The following is a 21637-nucleotide window of genomic DNA, read 5'->3' on the forward strand; positions in this document are numbered from 1 at the left end:
GAGTGTTGGCACATACGCTTCTACAATCTACTTTGAGGAAGCATTATGACTTTGTAGGCGTTTGCTGTGTACGTCTATTGAAAATATATCTCAATGTACAGAAGCAGCTGCAGCCAACCATTTAACTACAATAGGGTTTATTATAATGATAGAGGGTATTTCGACGTATGTTCACCAACCACGCAGTGTTAGGTTAAAAAAAAAAAAAAAAAAAAAAAAAAAAAGCAATCATGAAACACCTGTCGTCCGTGGCTGTATTGCTGTTGCCATAGCAACTATCTTCATTCATCCGCTGCTCTCTGGTCAATGCTCAAGTGCACCGTGTGCGCGTTGCGTTGGACTTTTCTGATTGGACAAGACTCGGACCATACCATACCGGAAAAACGGGGGCGTGACGTAGTCTTAAAGAACACGTGTAATAATAGTGGCGATAGACATTTTTCAGTCACTTCGCCTAAAATACTAGGAAATACAATGCCGAAGATATTTTACCTTTGGTTGTGAAAATTCAGTTAAAAAAAAGTCTTCACTTATTTTTTTATTTTTTTAACTTTTTGTCTATGGAGAGATTGATGATTACACCAAGGGAACAATTATATATATATATTAAAAAAAAACAGCACACGGCAAACAGTGAATGATGGAAGGACATTAACATCGTAAAATACGCTTTCTTTAGTATATTCGTGGTTTCATTGGAGTCCAGTAGGTTTTGGGGTTTATCCTCATTTCCTCACTGTGTTTTCTATCTATCTATCTATCTATCTATCTATCTATCTATCTATCTATCTATCACCTTAGAGTCCTGCATTCAAAGCCTTATTTCAATAAAAGTATGTAGTATTAAAGTTACTGCTGCATTAATGTTCATTTCAGTGGTAGAGTTACTTAGGGTTGTGCTTTTAAGTACTTTATATACTGTTTGTTGGTTCAATCTACCGTAATGCATTACATTCTATAAGATTATCATGTTTGAATTCTTTCTGTTCTGTAAAAAATAAATTATCTCTAAAAAGTCAACAAGCTCAGAAAAACAATGTCTTTTTTTTAATAGTTTATTTCGCTTAAAAATTAGGAGCATTTTTTTTTTTAACCTATGAAGCAGCATTATATCCTTCAATTTTAAGAAATAACGTGGCTATAGTAAGTAAAGCTGTCAGACAAATGTAAAGGAGTAAAACGTTGGCTACAATAATTAGCTCTGTGATTTAGTGGCGTGTAAGAATAAAGTTGCATTGAATGGAAATACTTGAGTAAAGTCCTAATTGCCTACCCAAACTTTAATAAACGCAATTAGCTACATCCCACCACTGGCCTAAAAGAGGGGTTTGGACACAGACTGCTGCCTTTGAGTCTGAATTCAGGGCACAAACACATCTCCAAAGCAGGAAGACAAAACATGTAGGGCTTCTGTCTTCACATTTCTTTCAGGTTAGATTACTGGGGTACAACCCCCAAAGGTCAAGCCTTTAAAAAAAAAAAAAAATTTAATAAATAAATATATATATCTATGGTAGGTAGGTAGGTATTTACTTTATTAATCCCCGAGGGGAAATTTTTCCGCAACAGCAGCATACAGAAGCAATAAGATAATAATACAAATAATAGAATAGAATAGAATAGAATAGAATAGAATAGAATAATAGAAAAGCAATAAAATAGCAGTATATATATATATATATATATATATATATATATATATATATATATATATAAAATCGTGATTTGTATTTAGTTATAAAAAAAAAAAGAAGAAGCAGGATGTGATTGGCCCCTGACGTGAAATGTGGTCGCTGGTTCAAGGAAGTCTCTCCGGGACGCTGTGATTGGCCGCGGTGTCTGTCAGTCACCGGCCGCGGCAGACGTCATGTTAGGTAGCGCCGCTCCGCTCCGCCTCCTCCTGCAGACACCGAGCAAGCGCTCGTTTGAGTTGCACACATTGAATGAAAGTCGGTGCAGGAAAAAAAAAAAAAAGGCTTGTGGCCAAAGCAGCCAAACAATCTGAACACAGTCAACGCGATAATCTCGGGCTGTAAAAGTTGTTCGGTGACGCGTACGTATTGGCAACACGCAGGCTGAAGACATCCGAGGAAGAGGAAGGTAAGAGACGTTTGTGTTTTCTCGACTCGAGAATTTCTGGTTAGACAGGTAGGTTAGCTTCGCTTAGCATAGCCGACTAAAACCAACGTTACTCGCTGCTGATTTCGCGTTATTTATTTATTTTTTTACATTTATTTTGCTTTTTGTTAATAACAGCGGCGTTTGTCTTTTTTTTTTATTGTTGTTTTGTTGTTGTTGTCGTAAACGCGTCGGGTGTTAAGCGGGAATTTACGCTGTCATTTTCCGGGTCTTCTGCGTTGGGAAGAAAAAAAAAAAAAATGTTGCTACTGCCGGTCGTTAGCATGGAGGCTAACTTACAGATATCGTGTTTCATATGGCGTTAGCTCCTCAGGCTAGCTGACCTGACGTGGTTCAACGGAAGCGTTGCTTCGGTTACCGACTTTTATGCTGCATGCATGCAGGTACCGACGCTGTGTGTGTGTGTGTGCGTGCAGGACCGGGCTGTGTGAGGCAATGCAGCGGGTCACGGCGCAGCTGGTCGTCGCAGCGGTGCTGTCCCTGCTGTCCGAGCGGTGCTGGGCGGACGGCGGCGGCCCCGTCCTCGCCGAGCGGGTTATCTGGGCTGTGAACGCCGGGGGAGAGGCGCACGTAGACGTGCACGGTATTCACTTCAAAAAGGACCCGTTGGAAGGAAAAATTGGCAAAGGTGAGTCGACGTTTAAGCTGCTTAAACGCGGAGGCTTTTCACCTGTGGAGGTGGAGAGTGTGACATTGTGGAGGGTACAAGGTGCTCCTCGGGATATTTGCGAGCACAAACCTCCGCATGGTCTTGGGCTTCCGCAAGTAACTCCTAACTAATGAGGAGTCAGCAGAGAGAGCTGCGGCCCCGCCCCTCTCAACACGAAGAGGAAGCAAATAATGATCTGATCAAACCGACTGCAGGGAGTCTGAGTCAATCTCTGTTTCATTGAGGCAGAGATATAATTATCCATTCAGAGGGAAAGTGGTAACTTGGTATTTGAGACGTAAGAGGGGTGGATTTCATTGTAAAAGGTCGTGGGGCTTTGCTTTTTATATATATATATATCTTTATGTATACGTGTTTGTACATTTTTGTCTTTTATTGAGGGTTTCCGGGCTGCCCTAACAACTGAATTTCCCCACTGTGGGATTAATAAAGTCTTAAGTCTTGACTTCGAAAAGTTTTCCAGCATTGCTGCGAACAACGTGTGGTCGAACTGCACCCCGAGCCTCATTTTATTCTCCCGTGCAGCATCTGATTATGGGGTGCGTCTGCCAATACTGCGTTCCAGTCCTGAGGACCAGATCCTGTACCAGACAGAGCGCTACAACGAAGACACCTTTGGATACGATGTCCCCATTCGTGAGGAAGGAGACTATATTCTAGTTATGAAGTATGCAGAGGTTTACTTTGCTCAGTCACAGCAAAAGGTATGTCGGTTAATACAGCTGATGTATCCTAATCGTGTATTTCTTGAGCCGAGCCGTTAATCGTGACCGATGTGGGAATACGTTTCTCCAGGTGTTTGACGTGCGTCTAAATGGCCACGTGGTGGTGAAGGACCTGGATATCTTCGACCGAGTGGGCCACAGCACCGCTCATGACGAGATCGTGCCCTTCTCTATCCGACGAGGCAAGCTGAGCGTGCAAGGAGAGGTGTCCACTTTCAACAGCAAGCTCGCTGTGGAGTTTGTAAAGGTGAGTTGTGGCCTATTTGAATTACCCGAGAAATCTTTGTGTCTTTGCGTCGCTGTCACTAAAAAGCTTTCCGTTTGCTTATTTTGCCAGATGCTTCTGATTCGATTCAAAATACACTGCAAACATTTTTGGAAAGATTAGATTTGATCATTTTCTTTGGCATTCTCTGTCACATCAAGAGCTTTTTTTTTTATAATGATAGGTTTGCATTACGTCATAGCTGTGGCAAAATGTTTATTTAACCCAGCGAGCGTGTAAAACTGATACCTTATCTGTTAATTATTTTATTTATTTATTTTTTTATAGAAGAGCGTTTTATTATTTTAAGATGACGTCCTGCATGTGCGATGGACAGAGGTTGGGAGAACCACGAGTACACAAGTAATGTAACTTGGACATTTTGGGATATATGATCAACCTTGCTGAGCGACGATAAGATTGATACCACTTTCTTGTCTGTTAAATTTGAACAGCAACACACATATTAAACTGAAAGCCCACTAATCTTGGGTGTCCACCTTTTTTTCTTTTTAAAAACTGTGCTGATTGAAGATGTTTGTGAAGCGTCCACATTTTTAGAATTTGTTTGAAGTTTTGAGTACTGTCATGGTGCAACTTTGTTCTATCAGAATTGGCTTTATTGGCTAAGTATGTCAACAAACACAAGGCCTGACTGTAAAAGTACACATACAGCAGAATAAATCAAACATTTTCCTCTCGGGGCTTCACAATCTGTTCAAATAACATCCTTGATCCTTGGACCCTCAACTCGACTGATGAACAACTGCCGTTAGAGGGGGAAAATGGAAGAAGCCTGGGGAATATTTTATCTGATCTTTACATTGTCTTTATCAAGTTCATTTTGAAGTAACGACAGCATGTTTCTGACTGGAAATGATTTACTGGAATCAAACGTGTCCATATAGTGATAACTTCTATTTAGCAAGAAAGACGGTAAATCTATTAAGCTACACTTATTATATGAATTATTAATTATTGTATGAATTATAATAAGTGTAGCATGTCAACCAGATCATAACGGATTCATCTGCTGCAAAGCTTTTCAAAATGCCTGCGGTAATATTTGGAAGATTTTCTTCAATGCCCCCAAAGTAATATTTGCATTGTAACATCACAGTCAGAGATTCTACTTTTAAGTTGAGGAGCTGCTCACTAATGTTGGTCAGATGGTTGCAGGCCACATATAAATACGTGCATTTTCTTTTTCTACTCGAACTATTAATTTTTCTTTTCAGGTTCTGGGTTCTTACAAATGAAAACTCGTAGCTTGTTAGTGGGTTTGTAGAACACGATGTGACTGCGGGCTGAGTTTGAAAGGTGGCATACTTTTTCCTTTTGTAGATCACTATTCCTCTCTGTATTTTCATTCTCTAAGAAGATCCAAGTGGGACACAGTCTGCTTTTCTTTTTTTTTTTTTTTTTTTTTTTTACATACGTTTAAACTATTCAGAGCACGAATAAGCCTGTCACATTTATTACATAATCAGCTGATCACGATTCTTTGAGCACACAATCATTTTTGCATAATCTTTTAGATTTGTTTCTGTTCATTTTTCACCATTTGAGGTTTGTCTGCAGCTCTTTTAATGATGTCATCTAGTTGCACTCCTTCTTTTGCCGTAGTTTAGTGGCACGTGAGTGGAGAATTGGCGCCACAAATGGAAGTATTTGTTCAGCTGCAATCCACCTGCATCTAGTATCGCTTCTTTCTTCTTTTAATGGGATAAATTGAGACAAAAACAAAGTAAGAAGTTGTTAACAAAGTAAGATTAAGGCTCTTCAACCACTAAATAGGGTTTTCTTGAAAGTAAAAAAAACATTATGGAATATGTTGGAAACGTGACTTTTGTATGGCATGAAACACCTTTTGTTCCCTGAAACTTGATTTCCTTTCGCATACATTTGGCCCAATTGACCATTTGACTCATCTTGTCTTTATTCCAGGGTTATTATGACAACCCCAAGGTCTGCGCTCTCTATGTAATGAAGGGGACATTAGAAGGTGAGTCCCGAGGTGGTGTACATATTGTACCCTTCAGCATTTTGCAGTAAAAACAAATTAATCTCACAGATCATAATGTCTTTCTCAGCCAGATTATTGGTCATAAACATAGTTGTAGTGGTGCATCCAGACTATTCATGTGCCAGTTTCTTTATGTTTCTGACTGCCTTCACCCATCTTAACTTTTACTTGACAGATGTACCGAAACTTCAACCTCACCCTGGCTTGGAGAAGCCTGAGGAAGAGGAAGAAGAAGAGGAAGACAGTGAAGGAGGCGAGGAGAGTGGGAGGAAAAAGGTCCCGCCAGGTTCCAAGAACAGGGTCCAGTCGGGCCCGCGAACACCAAACCCATACGCAGCCGACAACAGCAGCCTAATGTTTCCCATCCTTGTTGCGTTTGGGGTGTTCATCCCCACACTGTTCTGCCTCTGCCGGCTCTGAGCAACAAAAAAAAAAAAAAAAAAAAAAAAAAAAACTTGCAATGGAGGAGACGTCAGGAGGATAAGATTGACGTGGGACTATGAAGAGATGGGGGGAGGGGGAAGTTGGGAGGGGAGGGGAGGGGGGTGAGGGTCGTCAAGATGGCAACAGCAGCACAGGTAAAAACATAAATGCAGGAAGAGAGCTGGAGATTTGGAGCAAATCAGGACGACGGAGGACAAAAAAAGAGACAATAACCTTTCGGAAAGCCACCTCAAGATGAAGCTAACGCTGCTGTCGAGTTGTTCCGTTGAGGAAAGAGAAGGAGATGTAGGAAGCGTGTGCCGTGCGCTTCTTTCTGAATGTGTTTCACATCCACCTCTGCTGACCCTTATGAACAATGTTAGTCATTTCCACTCGGAGGCTGGGCAGGATTTTACAGAAGCCCGTCTTCAAGGGTTGACACCACATTTCTGCAGCTAAGGGATGCTCAGGAGTGATCGGTCTGGGCCCATTTTGTAAACTAAAAGCATTGTTTTGTACTGGGTGTAGCGCACTCTGTTTAACACTCCTGCTCAGCATCTGCTCAGACATGTTACCTTCAAATTGGGAATGGTGCTGCCTAGAAATAGTTTAAATAGAACAGAAACCACGAGTCAAGATGGTTAATGGGAAATACAGTTGCTCTTTGAGAGGCTTCTGTTTTCCTCAACTTGAAAGTTTTTGTGTCTTTTCATTCAGATCTGGTTAGTGCTTTTGTTGACGTGCCATCATTGGATTGCCATAAGGTGTTGAAAGATGGAGGAATGGAATCGGCTCCGTAGCTCAGCGACCTCATTTGCAGTCTGCTGTCAAAGGCGGCTTGCCTTTTCACTGGTTTCACAAATCTGTTGGTGATGTGTAGTAATGCATAATAGATGTCTTTGGCATTGTTCCACAAAATAATGATTCAGGGCCTTTAATAAGTGTCCTCAAATTAAAAGTCCTTGTTAAGATTTTTTTTTTTTTTTTTTTTTTTTTTTTTTCCCCCAAGGATGGTTCCATTTTGAAATCCCACATTAATCCTTTTACAGAGCAGTTTCTCTCAGTAAGGGACACGACGGTTGTTTTTAGTGAGAGTTAATGCTGTGAAATGCTGAAGCTCCGGTGAGTCAGGATCATTACATCACTGTATTTTATGTGAGCTTTGCCTTTTTTTTTCTATTCATTCATGAAGTATGCATGCCTGCCTTTTTGTTTCACCAAAGAATGTCTTTTTTTTTTAATATATATTATTATTAGAAAATTGAAAGCTCGATGGCCTGTTTAATTTGGCAAATAGCTCGCAAATTCAATTCTCTGTGGTCCTCTGTGTCTCAGTTGAACAGGTGAATGTTGGGCATACCATATGCTCTTCCTCTGAAAGTGATGAAGACTGATTAGTTAGAGTTTTCCTTCTTTTTACTTCAGTGTCCAAAATAGGAAGACAGTTGGAATTTATTTCTTGTTTGTTTTCATCATAGATTAGTGGTTTTGATTTAAAGGTCCCATATTTTGCAATTTTCTAATGTTTTCAATCTTGATATCCATAAGATGATATTGTGGTTTTAAATACCAAAAAAACATTCCAAAATAATTTTACATCTCTCTCTCGAGCTCTCAAAAGAACAGGATATTTTGTGTCTGTGTCTTTAAGACGCATTGATATAAAGTATCCTGTCTTCTGATTGGCTGACTCCTCTTTTTTTTTTTTTTCTTTAGTCTTGTAACTTGCCAGCTCCTCAACAGAATGATCACTGTGTCGTCCGTATAAAAGGTTGGACAGTGGGCCGTGCTGAGGGAGAGTTTGTGACATCACAAACTTACAGATGTCGCACAGCACAGTCGCTGAGTACAGGCTGTGTGGACTGAGCGTTTCGAGACTTTCACATTACTTATGTAGCAGCTAGAACTGCTTTATAATCCAAAAAGAACTGGAAATCTGAATTTAGACAATATGGGACCTTTAAAGCAGAATACTGTGTTGATTCCAGTCCCTCATCGCATCTTAAATTGAGAGAACATTATATAATAAATAATGAGAACCTGTGCCAGTCACTGCACTTGTTTCATACATCCTCCAAGTTTGTGTGTACCACGAGTTCATACATCTACCGTAAGTGGTGGCAAAGCACAACATTAGTGTAAATTGTTAAAAATATCAAATGTTTACTGGATGCTTTACATCAGCATTTATTCCATTCTCCACGTTGTTCTCTCGGCCTTTTCAATTCTGCTGTCTTAAAACTTTGTAATGTGGGCTATTTTACCATCTTGTTGATCCAGTGTGAACTTTCAGTGGCGTTAAGCCGCATGTTCTGGTCCTTGAACGAGCAAAGTGGGAACAAAATGTAATCTTTGAGCCTTTTTTTTTTCCCCTCCATGGCCATGTTATCAGAGTCCACTTTGGCTGTGTTTTCGTCTCAGCTTTTGGACAATGATATTCTTTTTTAGCTTTCCATGCAGACTGAATAGAAGCTTTGTATTTCAGTTTTGGTGGAGTTGTGAACCCTCCTATTTATGCATCTAGTTACCTCCCTCAAGTGCTTAGCTCTACTCCAAGGACAATTTTGTAACTTTGCCTGTTTCACTAATGCGTCTTTTAATGCCCCCTCTCGCCCCACTCCTCCTCCTCCTCCTTCTCCTTCTTCCTCCCCCTTACCAGTACTGCTGTTGCCATAAGCAGTACTTGAAAAACTATAAATAGTTCAGGTGTTGTGGATCCTTCCTCACTCCTCGATTCTCCTTCCCATTTTGATTGAAGATGGGCAAAGAAGTTGGTGCCAGGAAATATCCGATCACTTGTTGACAGTTCTGGGGTTTTTGTTGGTTGTTGGTTTTTTTTCTTTCTTTTTATCTTGTAATCTCAACTCATATTTAAGACATGGAAGCACCTTCCTCTCCTCTGAAAAGATGCAAAAAGTTGATTTAATTCAGCACCAAAGCCACAATGTTCTGTTCCTCTGCAAGTCTACACCGTAGCGTGTGTATATAAGGTACAATTTCACACTTTTTTTTTTATCGTGTGACCACAGTTTTTGTTTTCATCAATTTTGTGTTGTAGCTGAGGTGTTGAGAGTTTTTAATCGAGGAAGTCTTTGTGGCCTTTCTTCTGGGGAGGAACGGTTGTTGGTACAGAGTATAGATACAAATTTAAACAGGCAGCCAGATGAACTGACTGTCAGAAAGTCAAATAAATGAGATTATGTCTGAAAATATGGGATCTTCCATTCTATTATATATAATTTAAATCAGAGCGGGGCTGACCTGGAGATATTTTATAACGTGCTTGGATTTGTTTGAATTTTTTTCCTCAGGATCTGTTTTATTTTTGCGTTTTTAAAACATGATATTTTATTGGTGTGACATTTTGCACTGCCTCATGTATTTTTAAAATGTCCGATTTTTTTTTTTTTTTGTGTGTGTTTGTCTTTGTTGCCTTGGATTATTGAATACATTGTGCTTTACCATCATTCGCCTTGAGGTTGCTCTTTTGTTGGGTTATATCAAAACAGCCTCTCTTTTATTTTTTCTCCTTCTTCTGTCAAACCCTTTTCAGGACTAGATTTTCATTCCACACCAACAGCGGCAACAGACGCCTTTCAGTAGAATTAATATATCCCGAGTCTGTCGTTAACCTCAATTTTTCTAGGAGCAAAGCCAGTCAAAATCAAATGGAAAGATTTGCAAAAAATACCTGTAAAACACAACTTCATATCTCTTGTCCTTCCTTTTGTCAGACCTGTTGTTGTCAGTATGTCTCGGTTGAACTACTTGGAGTGGAATGAAGATCTGCTCTCTGTTTTTATTTTTCCACGAGAACCAAAGAATTGCCGTCATTTCATCTAAATTCTTAAACACGTTGTCCTGACATGACGCTAAAGGTTCTTCATTTGTTTCATTCATTTTTGTTTTCATGTGGTAAACCAGTGACTAAACCAGAGAAAACAAACGTTGTCATTGCATTGTGACTCCCCCACCATGACTCCAATCTTCTTAAAAATATCCTAAAAGAGTGACTCAGCTCAGTAATTAATGTAAAATTTATTTTTGGCATGTGGCTACTTTCTTTTTCTTTTTTTTCTTCCTGTGTTTCTTTTTCAAAGCAACTGAAGATGTGAGACTAATTTAAACAGAGACAAATTTTAAATAGCGAAACATCAGCCGGTTTAACTTGTCCATCGTCCAGGCAGCAGAACGCAAACGGCAAGGTCTGCTGCCGATCACTCGGTGCGAGTGTGTGAGACAGTGAGTGTGTGCTTAACATGAGTTATAGATACACGTGTGTCGGGTTAATAAAAAAAGAAATAAAATAATGCTCTTCTGGGGGCTGTAGGCAGCAGCAGGTGGACTGAGAAATGTATTTGAGACCCCTGATCTTCTGACTCAGATGTGGCATATATCTGCAAAATGGGAAATGCTGATAAATGCTGTCTCTTTTTAATAAATGTGCTATTTTATCAGAATGTGTTGCTGCTGTTTTTACACTCCCAACACTCCTGAGTTGCCGTTAAGTACTCTTTGAGGTCATTAGGTGTTAAATGCTAAATTTAATTTGTGTTATGACAAATATTTCGCCTGTAAATCCACGGCATCAAATTTTTGAATTATGCAACTTTGTGAATGCCCAAATACACTAAAACTCTTTAATTTAACAGTCTGACCATATCTTCTGACAAAGTAGTCCCAACAAAAGTTCGGCATGGTCAGCACATGTCCAAGCCCCTTGTTTGTCCAGGTGTTGTTTTTTTTTTCCACCTTTTCCCACCAACTGTGAAAACTTCTTTAAATAGAAGCACATTATCTTAGAGGAACGCAGCTGAACAAATTAGTCTGAACCTCTTCTAACAACCCAGGAGGCCACACACACTGGTCATGAGTCATTGTTAACTTGAGTTTTTAATAACCAAAGAGTGACATTGTAAACTTACAGTGTCATATTTACAATGTACATATTTATATACAGTAGCTATAGTTTGCAAAACATTTATAAATTAATAGATCTGACATTGAAGTGCATCATGTGTCTTTTCAGTTAGAAAAGAGATTTAACAGATGAAATGGTTCCATGCAGTCACGTCTGGCTTTAATTTCATCTGTAGTACACAGCCATAAAAGGCGGGTGTAAGAGGCTAACACCGCCACTTCCACAGGACACCTCCAAACCATCCTTACTGCAGTCCAGGACCAAACCCAGGTCCAGAACAGGCACCATGTTGGCTACCTCATCCCTCCACATGTCACCGTTGGTGTCCTGCAGGGCCCCTAAAGAAGGCTTTTCTCCTGGGGGACCCCCGTTGGACAGAAACGCCACCCGCCAAATGTTTACCAAGCTGGTACTTGGTCTGGCACCATCCGTCATCTTCTGCAGACGCTTGAGAAGGAAGAGCAGATCCACTCTCAGGTCCACCGTGTCATCCAACAACCCCAGACTGTACCTGCAGCAGGGCAAGGGAGAAGCGGGTTACAGCCAGGCCTGTAGCTATTACACCAATGAATAGAAGGAAGAATTTGTCTGTAAAACAAACCCCCAAAAAAGTACATTTCATACTGAGAGCAGAGTTTTTACCTGGTAGGAAGGTTGTCCCTGGCCATGTTTGGAAGCACTGGCCGGATGTCCAGATGATGTGGGTTTGAAAGTTGAAGGTGAAGGTCCGCTCTCACAATTATCAACGATAAAATCTCTGTGGTGAGGACGAGCTCCACATCTGCATCTGGTGAGGGAGAGAAGAGGGAGTTAAGAGTCTGTCAGAGCAACACATTAAGCCGGGCTTAGTTGTGATAAATCCCAGGGATCACATCTCCACCACAGAGGTGATGTTTTCACTCCGAATACCTTGTTAACCTGTCAGCAGGATATCGGGACAGTTCTTGGAGGGGACAGTAAGCCATGCTGAGACTCATTTGTATGCAGATAACACAGTGGCCTATACAGCTGCATTAATCAAGCCATTAACATCCACCTCAAACTGCTTTTCAGCCTTCACTTGTACTTCCACAGAAAAACAGCTTATGACACTCAACCAGAGGGAAAATCCTGCAGAGTGACACTCTTTCAACACACGTGAGAGTTTTGTGTGTGGCTGTTTAATTCCGTTTATCACGTATCTTTTTCTGCTGAAAACTTGCACCAGTTTATCCTCATAGTCTCTTTATTTTGTCTGAATGTGGGCGTGTTAAATCTTTGCAAAACACTCCTCTCCCATCCACAAGTGGTCACTCCCTTTGCATGGTCCGCATTGGGTTCGAACAAACTTCATAAAGAAAGTTCATTTGGAGGGTAAAAGTGGAATTTAAATGAGCAAAGCTTCTCTTTTTCTCTGACTTTTATCAAACGTTAATATCCCATACTTTTTTTTTTTTTAGCTAGAAATATCCTGATTCTAAAACTAAGAAGCATGTTCAACAAGCAAACTGAACCTAAATTTAAGGAAAGGCAACAAGCTGGATAATTCTTCACCACTGTTAGGAACTCTCTGAATGGCTGATGTTTGTAGATGTGAAGATCCCAGTCTCTACGGTTACAAAAAAAACATTTAGCTCCATTCAGTAAAACATATACCAACACAACCCCAAAAAGTTCAGTTTCATAGACAGTAAGAAACAAGTTAATCATGTTAAAGCGGAATCTATACTTTGTCTTACTTTCTGTCAAGCGACCTTGGATCCCCCTTACGTTCCCGCACTTTGCTCCTTCGTGACAGCATCGGTAAACCCGTCGGATAAAGCTGCAAAGATATTTTCCTGGGAAAACCAAATCCTGCGAGGGTGCCGATGAAAAGGGCTGAATACAGAGCTTCACCAGTGTTGCGTTATCTCCAGGAGCTTGTGTATTTTCCAGCCAAGGTGCCGCGATCTGTGCGCACCGCTCCCGGTGCGTCCCCGCTATTGCGCGCCTCCACCGCCGGGACACGTTCAGCCGTGAAGTTGGTTCATCTGCAGTTTTTGGCACCCGTGACCAAAATCCCAGCGTGTTCACTGCGCGATTGAATACTCCAATGTCATTTGTCACTGCAAAGAGAAAAAAAGCAATCCAAATGCATCTTGAGGAGGCCATGGTGAAATCCTAAATCCTGGCACAGTTTCTCTCGAAAGCCAAAGGCGAGACTGGTCTCCGCGCTATATATCCCACTGACAATGGGGACAATTTGCCCCTTAGAATTTGAATCCTGACCCTCTTCTCAGTCCCTGCCCCTATTTTTGTCCGTACCCTTAACCACGCATTTGACCCCCATTGCTTTCTTTAAATGCGCCTGCACAATGAGGCGCCCCGAAGAGCGCCGATCCCGTCCATTCAAATTCAGTTTAGCTAATGTCTCGAATTATTCCATATTTGAATCATTAACAATTATTTTATTTACAGCACAGAAACATTGGGACACAACATGGAGAGTAACATTTCACAACCATGTGCTTGGCTTTTTCAAATTACGCACGCACTTCTCGGGGCTATTTTAAACCTGAAGGTGGAAAACAATGAGGCCGATTGTAGGATTACGTGCAGGCCGCTGATGGCCCCAAGAAGGTCTTGCAACCCCTGTGGTTTTAAAGAACTTACAAAAGCGGCTCGCATAAGACTGGAGTGGATCATGTATTCATTTAATCTCCACCAGTGTTACACCGCAGTAAATCTCCTCTCGGAAAACTTTTGAATAACGTCTAAACAAATGATGTGTTCAAGACGGAAAAAACAGTAGAACTAACAGACAAATTATACTTTTTTTTTTGTTACTAAAGAGTTTATTTGAAATAGAAACTTTTTTTTATATATATAAAAAATGATGTTTTATTTAGAAATATGTGTAAGCTAATAAAAGCATCATTCATCAACAGTAAACAAAAAAGTAAAGATTTAACCTTGCTTTAGAAGAAACTTCTCATTAAATGCATAAGCAAAAACAGGAGGAACATTACAGTCGCTGCATAAAGGAATGCAAAGTATCAGTGATAGGGGGTTGCACTGCGTAAACTCCCCCTCCCCCAGCATACCCATTTCTGCAGGTAAAGATGCCAAGGTAGAACAGTGAAAACCAGAAAAAATGAATTTTTGGAAATATGAAATACAAAAGAAAAAGAGCAAAGACAAGTATGGGAAGTGCCACAGATATATGTAATATCTATATATCAATTACAGTCCCAGATACAAAAGCCTGTGTTTCTTAGCAATACAGAAATACAGTTTAACTCAAACAAGCATGTCAATAAATTGCATAATACTCATCATAAACATAACATACTGTATTTAACCTTTAACAATCCTCCTCTCTGTCACAGCAAATGTATAATTATGATTCAAATTATAAAAAGAAAAATCAAAGCTTATTAAGAATAGGAGCGCCATGTAGGTGTATATAGAACAGTATATTGAAAATATTATACAATCTGTTGCAAATCTGCTACAAAACAGGAAGTTTTAAATTATATTCTGAAAATGTCCTCGATCGAAATATCCAGAATTTTTTTTTTGTAGGACCTACTTACAGGACTCCTATTTAGATTTTTAAATCCGACTCATCTTGAACGTGATGCCGATCCATCAGAGGAGGTTAACCCCGTGTTTCAGCAGTCTGTGCCGGGCCTTGTTGGGCAGAGAGAAAGCACTGTCCTGGTGGTTGGGGATGCCAGAGTTCCTCAGTGATCCCCCGTGCTGCTGGAAGTACGTCTCCTGGGCTACGCTACGGGTTCCATACACTGCAGCTCCGGCACTCCTGCAGTGAAAATATCACCCACATTTATATTTCAAGCATGACGAACGATGACATGCAACAGAGATTAGAAAAGTGACATAAGACAGGGGCCACAGAGCAAACAGTAAATGTGTCTTGTTGTTATCTATGCAAGTTAAAGGGAAAACATTTGACAACATGATAGACAGATAGATACAAAAATTTTTCGCTACAGCAGCATTATAGGTACAGGAAAGCAATAAAACAACAGTAAAATATTAAATAGCACAGTATATACAATAAATAGAATAAAATAGAATAATTAAATTAAAACTAACTAAACAATAGTGCAAAGATTTAAACAAACAAGAAAGCAGATAACAGGTTGTTATTGTTATGATGGATTTTGACACCGACAAACCCATTCCCTTTCCCCAACTTCTATTTGAGAAGAACAAGAAACCCCCCCAACCACCAGTCACTGCCAGGCTGACCTGATAATAGCCTCCTGCAGAGTTTCAGTGTTACAGAAATGCGAGTGTAGAAGTGATGTGGCACTGACAAAAGGATGTTCCGAGTCTCGGCCAGACACGTTGGCTGCAGAGACACATAATAACAGGGGCACATCAACTCAGACATGCATGGCTACTATGCTGATCAGTTTCACTAGTCACTCTCACACTCACACACACACACACACACACACACACACACACACACACACACACACACACACACACGCATTTCTGCAGGTAAAGATGCCAAGGTAGAAAAGTGAAAACTAGAAAAAAAACCAAATTTTTAGAAATACGAAATACAAAAAAAGAGCAAAGACAAGTATGGGAAGTGCCACAGAGTGACTATAGAGAGATATATTGGAGTATTATGAGGGGCTTTACTTGTCAATGTGCTTTGAATGCAGTCAAAATGGGCAAAGATGTAGGGTGCTGGAGACCTCTGGGCCCCTGGAGAGATGGTCCTCAGATGGGCCTCGAGTCCATTGAGTGAAGCCAGGCTGCTGTGATACTGGATACACATCATGACAAGGGGTTGACAGGAATTAACACATTTTAGCATTACAAATGCAAACTGGTGCATTTCATTAAAAACAAAACAAAAAAAACAAAAAAAACTATTGGTTGATATTTTTTCTCACCACTTCCTCCATAGAAATTGTGTCACTCAAGAAATGCGGCTCCACCAGCAGAGCCATCATCAAGCCTTTAACTCGGTGCATGTATAGCGTCATGGGGATCAGTGGAATCATCTCCGAGTTTTCCAAAGCACTGGAGAGAGGAGGAGGAGGAGGAGGAGGAGGATCTCTGTGCTCTGACTCGTGGCCTTGAGCGCTCCCACAGCAGATTCTACCGTCTCCCTCCGCCACACTGTCGTCATGTGACCGCTCATTCCCAGAATCAGCGCCTCTCAAGTCCAAGACCGTCCCACATGCTGCGTCTCCTCCATTTAGATGGGAGTTCTCCTCGCACACCGAGTCGTCTCCTTCGCTGTTGTGAAAACTGTAACGATGCGACCTGTCCAGCACTTCCTCAGGTTCATCGGACGTTTTTCCATTTGGGAAAGGAGGCCTGAGCGACTGTGATGAGGGGCCGGGTGATTCAGCAGTACTCTGTGATGGGGTCGGGCTAAACACAGAGTTATCCGATTCTATCAAGTGAGAGCTGAGGGACTCCTTCTGATCTGATGGCTCCGAGCTAGGAGAAGGTGTGTCAGATAAAGTTCGTGACAGGCGGGTCTTCTTTGGGAGAGCGTCTTTGTTTGAAGTGGAATGGGAACTGAAAGGTGGAAAACCGTTTGAGACAGTCGGACCTCTCGGGAAATGTTTGAAGTAAATTCATTTCAGAAAAGGGAAAACACTACCTCAAATCTTTGTCAACAGGAGCTGACTGCAGGAGCTGTAGTTGAGCCATGGTCAGGTACACCGTCGTGGAGCTCACAGATCCACCAAATGAGCTACAGGTTCCCGGTCCACTGGACGTCTGGGCCTGATTCAAACAATCAAACAATCAAACTCTGGCTCGTCATTGCTTTTCTGTTAAGTTTAACATTTTATTGGTTTTTTTTTTTTTTACTGATAGTTAGATAAGAAGAGATGAATATTAGGATGCCTGTACAGTGAATATGTAGCTGGAGCTAGCAGAGGGTTAGCTCAGCCTAGCCTGAAGACAAAATCGAGCACATGGCCTTTGTAAAATAGTTTGTAAATATATAAATAAATTGTAAATAACTTGTTTTTAAACTTGTGTGTACAGAAAAAGTAACATAACACGGCAATTAATATTAATATGTTTTAGAGTTTTTGGTGGGATAGGTTTTTCCTTTAGACTAAGCCATGTGGCTGTTGACGCTAGCTTCATATTTAGTGTACTGGTATCAAAACCTTCAGCAAACTGGAGGAAAGAAGGTAAATATGCAAAAGAAAACATCTTAAATAAAATACTTCTGTAATTTCTTTATTAAAATGTCACTTAATTAGTCCAAATTACTTGTTCTTAAAGTGACCTGGGTTGGTTCTCAGCAAAAAATAATAGATGATATTATTTAGTTGATTTAAACTGAGTGCATTGTGCAAAAAAAAACAAAAAAACAAAAACAATGAACAACTATACAAATGTAGATCTGTTTGGGGGGCAGTTGGGTGAGAAAGGATTTTAGAAAATATGGGACCATGTCCTACCTTGGTGTAGGTTTCACTCTCATGAACCATGACCTTCATTGTGAGCTCTGGAGACATCTGCGTGCTAACAACTCTTTAAACAAATAAATAAAAGTGTCAGATTTCAGAACCTGTTATTTTAAAAAGAAGGTGGATATTGTCAAAATGCCAGCTCACCTTCCTCTGAAGAGAATACAGCCTCCCAGCACTAGAGGGCAGCGCTGACATGCCTGAAGGATGAGGGCAGCTTTGAGCAGGAGAAGTGGGTCCACCTGAGGACAAGAAACAAAACTGCAACCTTTCAGTTCATGGAGAAATTACTAAAAACCCAAAAGGTCATAAATATGCAGTTTATAAAATCATAAGTTTATCAGAGTGTTACACGAGGACACCTTCGTGAATGTTGGATTAAAACATTTGTCTTGCCATCTTTTGCCTTATGTGATCATCGTTGCATCTTTCAGCACGTGTTTTGCGAAAGCTAGAAAACTTCACCAGTAAATGCACGCTGTATTATTTACGTGCATTCTGTGGGCGCAACACAAATGTGCAGACGAGGACCGCCGAGCATTGTGACACAGTCACATCCTGTCTGAAAACAAAAAGAGAAGTCAGTGCAGGTTAAAAGCAGAACTCCTGTTGTACGTACGTTCATCGAGTCGATGGTCCTCAAGCAGCTGAAGACGTGATAGAGCTCGGAGGTTCCCGACTGCAGGTGAGAGAGGTACCGACCCCATCGAGCTGACAGGGCTTCCTGACTGTTGAGCTATAAAACAAAAATCACAAAAATCACAAAATAAAGAGATGAACAAAATGTACCTGGACTCAATAATTGTCATATAACTTTTTATAAAATGGATAAAAAAAAATTGTATTCTGATTCTTCACATAAGTTGCATACAATATCAACCTAAATCAAAAATATGGTTTGTTGGAAACAGTTATTGTTGTATTTCTTTTTTTTCCCCTTTTTCCTTTATTGTCATTTTGCCTTTCCGCTTTTCTTTTTTTTTTTAAACTCCTGTCTTACAGTGCCAAACAAAATGTGAACAAAAAAAGTGATGGGTGTGTCTGTGCATTTTTTTTTTCTTAAATTTGAGGCTCTTTATCCATGTGGGACAAATCAAACGTTTAACATACGAGACTACAGTAGGACTATTTAGACAACAGCAGGCTGCACCTGATAGCTCTGGCGGACAGAGCCGTTGTAGAAGCAGAAGAGGTTTATCAGCTCATCCAGGAGCTCACAGACACTGACTGTAGGGACGTCCATTGAGCAGCTTAGAGCCTTGAGAGATACAAGAAAAACACCTCTCCAGAATAAACATCTTATGAAATAAAGTCGGAAACATCCGGAGAAGCTGCTGCTGCTGCTGTCACCCACTCACCCAGAAGAAGTCATCTTTCATGCGGATGGCAAACTTTTTGTGACGCAGCCTGAGGATGCGCACGGGAGAGGAGGAAAGCTCGGAGACACAGCGGCCCACGCCGGCGAGCTGGCTGCAGAGCAGCTCCTGCTTATCTAAAGGGGTCTGATAGAAGACACATGACGCCGTGATGAGCTTTAGTTGCGCAACTAAAAAAAAAAAACCAGAAGCCGGGATCATTTATCATCCTCAACGGTCTTCTGCCCACAACACAACCAAACTTGAAGCTTTGCAACAGTTTGTAACCGTCCGACCTCTTCTGGATAGAAGTAGCAGATTCCCTCTCTCGTAGGGTCACTTTCTCCTCTGACCTTGGATCCATCGTAGAGGAAGAAATTATTACACCTGGGAAATAATCACAAGTAAATATATTTGAAAATCTGATTTAAAAAAAAAAAAAAAAAAAAAAGGCCAGAGGACGAGCATGATTGGTGACATCGCAACACATTTGGAGCCACATCTGGTCCAAGTCAACTTGGGTAATTGTGATGTGGAAACTTTCAGCCTTTCATTTTAAGGGTTTTTATATGACAAATTACTTTTTGTGGGGAAAACCAGACAAGTCAAATTAATATTCAAAGTAGTGGATTTAAAGACTTTAAAACATGTCTAGAGGATTCTTTATTCTTTAAAAGTTGCTGCCCTGAAACCATCGAGCTATGAATGACAAGCCATTTTACCTTCATGTGCAGGTCAGGTTGCATACAACAAACATTTCTGTCCGACAGTGAAGGCGAAAGGAAAATACCGCAGGAGAGGTTGGATTTTGGCAAACAGTCGAGCAGTAGTTTGTTTCTGTCGTAAAAGTGCAGGCGGACTGAGGTCCCCAGCTGATCTTACCTCCTGGAGTCTGGCGGCATGTGCTCATCCATCGGTTATAGATGCACTCTGACAAAAAAAAAAAAAGTACATCTGAGTATTTCAGCCGCGAGTCCGACTCGGATGTTACAATATTCTCCGCCACTCCGCGGACTTTCTGCTGGTTGCTGCAAAATGGTGTTTTGTTTTTATTTTATTTTATTTTTTTTTTAAATACGACGATACGACAGCGATGGACGGTGTCCACAAACCGCGGTTAGACTTCGACTCACCATTAAGTTGAATCGCTTTCTGACAGAGAGAGTAATAGTGACACTTGAGGAATGCAGGTCAGTCACACGCAGCAGAAGTCATGTGAAAGTACGGCAAGCATAGGAGGACAAACTACTGCGACATATAAATGCGTTTCTCGGGAAGCTTTAAGAAGCGTTACGCAAACATGACGGTAATAAATTCATTACATACTTCGATAGCTCGTTGAAGTGAAGCTCAAATTAACTTTATAGTTCTGGGTAGTGTTGATGATAATTAGGATACCGATTATGCTCAGATAATAAATAATTGCTCTTCAAAGTCCACCGGTCAGATAAATGTTGTAAAAGTAGGTTGTATAATATGCAAAGTATGAAATCATGGACTGTATATCAGAGACTGAAATAAAGATATGTAGGAATTGTAAATAGCCCACAGTGCTTGTACAGTTTTATGATTTTCCACCACTGAATTAAAAGGTAGTTGCAGTATCTTAAAATTCACTGTAATCAACATATTTGAATTCACTTTAAATAATCAGTCACAGCAGTAGATTAATAAAACAGTTTCACATACATTGGTAGGCTTTATTTAGTGAAAGCTTTTAGTACTCAAATGTTCCTGTTTCTTCTCAAAGTTTCAGTTACTTTTTCTTAGTTGAATTTTCTGTTGGGATTTCATAACACTGAAGAAATATCATTCCGTTTTAACTAGTTGTGGCGGTTATTAGTCTCCCAATAAACTTATCATCAGATAAAAAAAACAAAAGGCTACTAATGCAGACAAAAGAATTTAATTTCCATGAGCCGTTGTATTTTTTTTATTTTCTTTATCTCAAAAGAAGCAAACAGAGAGAAAAACAAAGGATTCATTCCTACAGCCATTCCTAAAGCTGAGGTGCCTGTAGTGTTACCTAATTTACAAAAGTTAACCAAAATTGAACAGGCAAATGACAGCAAAGGAAAACACTATCAAATATCAGCCTAAATAAATATCTAAAGTAATCTAAACTCAGTGAAAATAATAAATATTAGAAAAGCCAACAAACTAATAATAATAATTTCAGGGACTGATTTTACTTTGAAAAGCTCTCCTGAAACATTTGAATGCCTGTTGATCTTAATCTTAAATGCAAGTGTGAAAAGCTCTGAAGGAGGATGCAGTGTCACTCACAGTGGTGTGTTAGATTCAAAACATTAAAATAATAAGAATAGCCGACATGTTTAGCTGAAAGATATATGAGGAGAGAGTCACACTACACAGACAATACAAGACACTATTAAAGGGCAAAGAAAATGCAGCTTGGCTGTATTTCCCTCTGAAGCCCTGATGGATCCTCTTTTCAAGTCTCGATTAAGGATGGCTTGTGGAGTGCACCGTGAACGCGCACAGCTCTTTCAGCCAATAGCTGCATTAAAGCGCGACCGAACCACAACCGACTGCACTGCAGAGAGAACTGCGGACATGTCGCATCTGTTCAGATGTCGAGATGCAAGTTTGAATTTGAGATCAGCTCTTATTTGTTGGAGGAGTGTGTGTGTTCAGAGCTTGGTTTTT

At 40.4% G+C, this 21637-nt stretch overlaps 3 protein-coding genes across 4 annotated transcripts; 1 reads left to right on the plus strand and 2 right to left on the minus strand.

The window, feature by feature from the left end:
- Positions 1–1895: 1895 nt before the first annotated feature.
- Positions 1896–10708, plus strand: mlec (malectin). The gene is made up of 6 exons (XM_069138403.1): positions 1896–2100; positions 2556–2767; positions 3335–3513; positions 3605–3781; positions 5747–5804; positions 6001–10708. The coding sequence occupies exons 2-6, from the start codon at positions 2575–2577 to the stop codon at positions 6243–6245; spliced, it is 852 nt and encodes a 283-aa protein (XP_068994504.1). The 5' UTR covers positions 1896–2100; positions 2556–2574; the 3' UTR covers positions 6246–10708.
- A 504-nt stretch (positions 10709–11212) lies between these two features.
- LOC138191830 (uncharacterized) lies at positions 11213–13842 on the minus strand. Of its 2 annotated transcripts, XM_069138866.1 has the most exons (3): positions 12888–13842; positions 11812–11956; positions 11213–11680 (listed from the first exon to the last, which is right to left on the minus strand). In XM_069138866.1, the coding sequence occupies exons 1-3, from the start codon at positions 13297–13299 to the stop codon at positions 11335–11337; spliced, it is 903 nt and encodes a 300-aa protein (XP_068994967.1). In that variant the 5' UTR covers positions 13300–13842; the 3' UTR covers positions 11213–11334. The 2 variants fall into 2 exon arrangements, with proteins under 2 accessions (XP_068994967.1, XP_068994968.1); XM_069138867.1 differs by lacking the exon at positions 12888–13842 and having other exon boundaries at positions 11812–12142.
- Positions 13843–13972: 130 nt separating this feature from the next.
- hps4 (HPS4 biogenesis of lysosomal organelles complex 3 subunit 2) lies at positions 13973–20164 on the minus strand. Its single transcript, XM_069138865.1, has 13 exons — positions 20101–20164; positions 19850–19897; positions 19264–19354; positions 18971–19114; positions 18763–18870; positions 18232–18348; positions 17760–17854; positions 17604–17676; positions 16787–16911; positions 16065–16701; positions 15808–15934; positions 15403–15505; positions 13973–14950 (listed from the first exon to the last, which is right to left on the minus strand). Exons 2-13 carry the CDS (start codon positions 19879–19881, stop codon positions 14779–14781), a joined length of 1824 nt encoding a protein of 607 aa, XP_068994966.1. The 5' UTR covers positions 19882–19897; positions 20101–20164; the 3' UTR covers positions 13973–14778.
- Between the last annotated feature and the right edge of the window lie 1473 nt (positions 20165–21637).

This window comes from Embiotoca jacksoni, unplaced genomic scaffold, assembly GCF_022577435.1.
Source record: "Embiotoca jacksoni isolate LCO1_2020_lvr unplaced genomic scaffold, fEmbJac1.0.p SCAF_8, whole genome shotgun sequence".
NCBI lineage: Eukaryota > Metazoa > Chordata > Actinopteri > Embiotocidae > Embiotoca > Embiotoca jacksoni.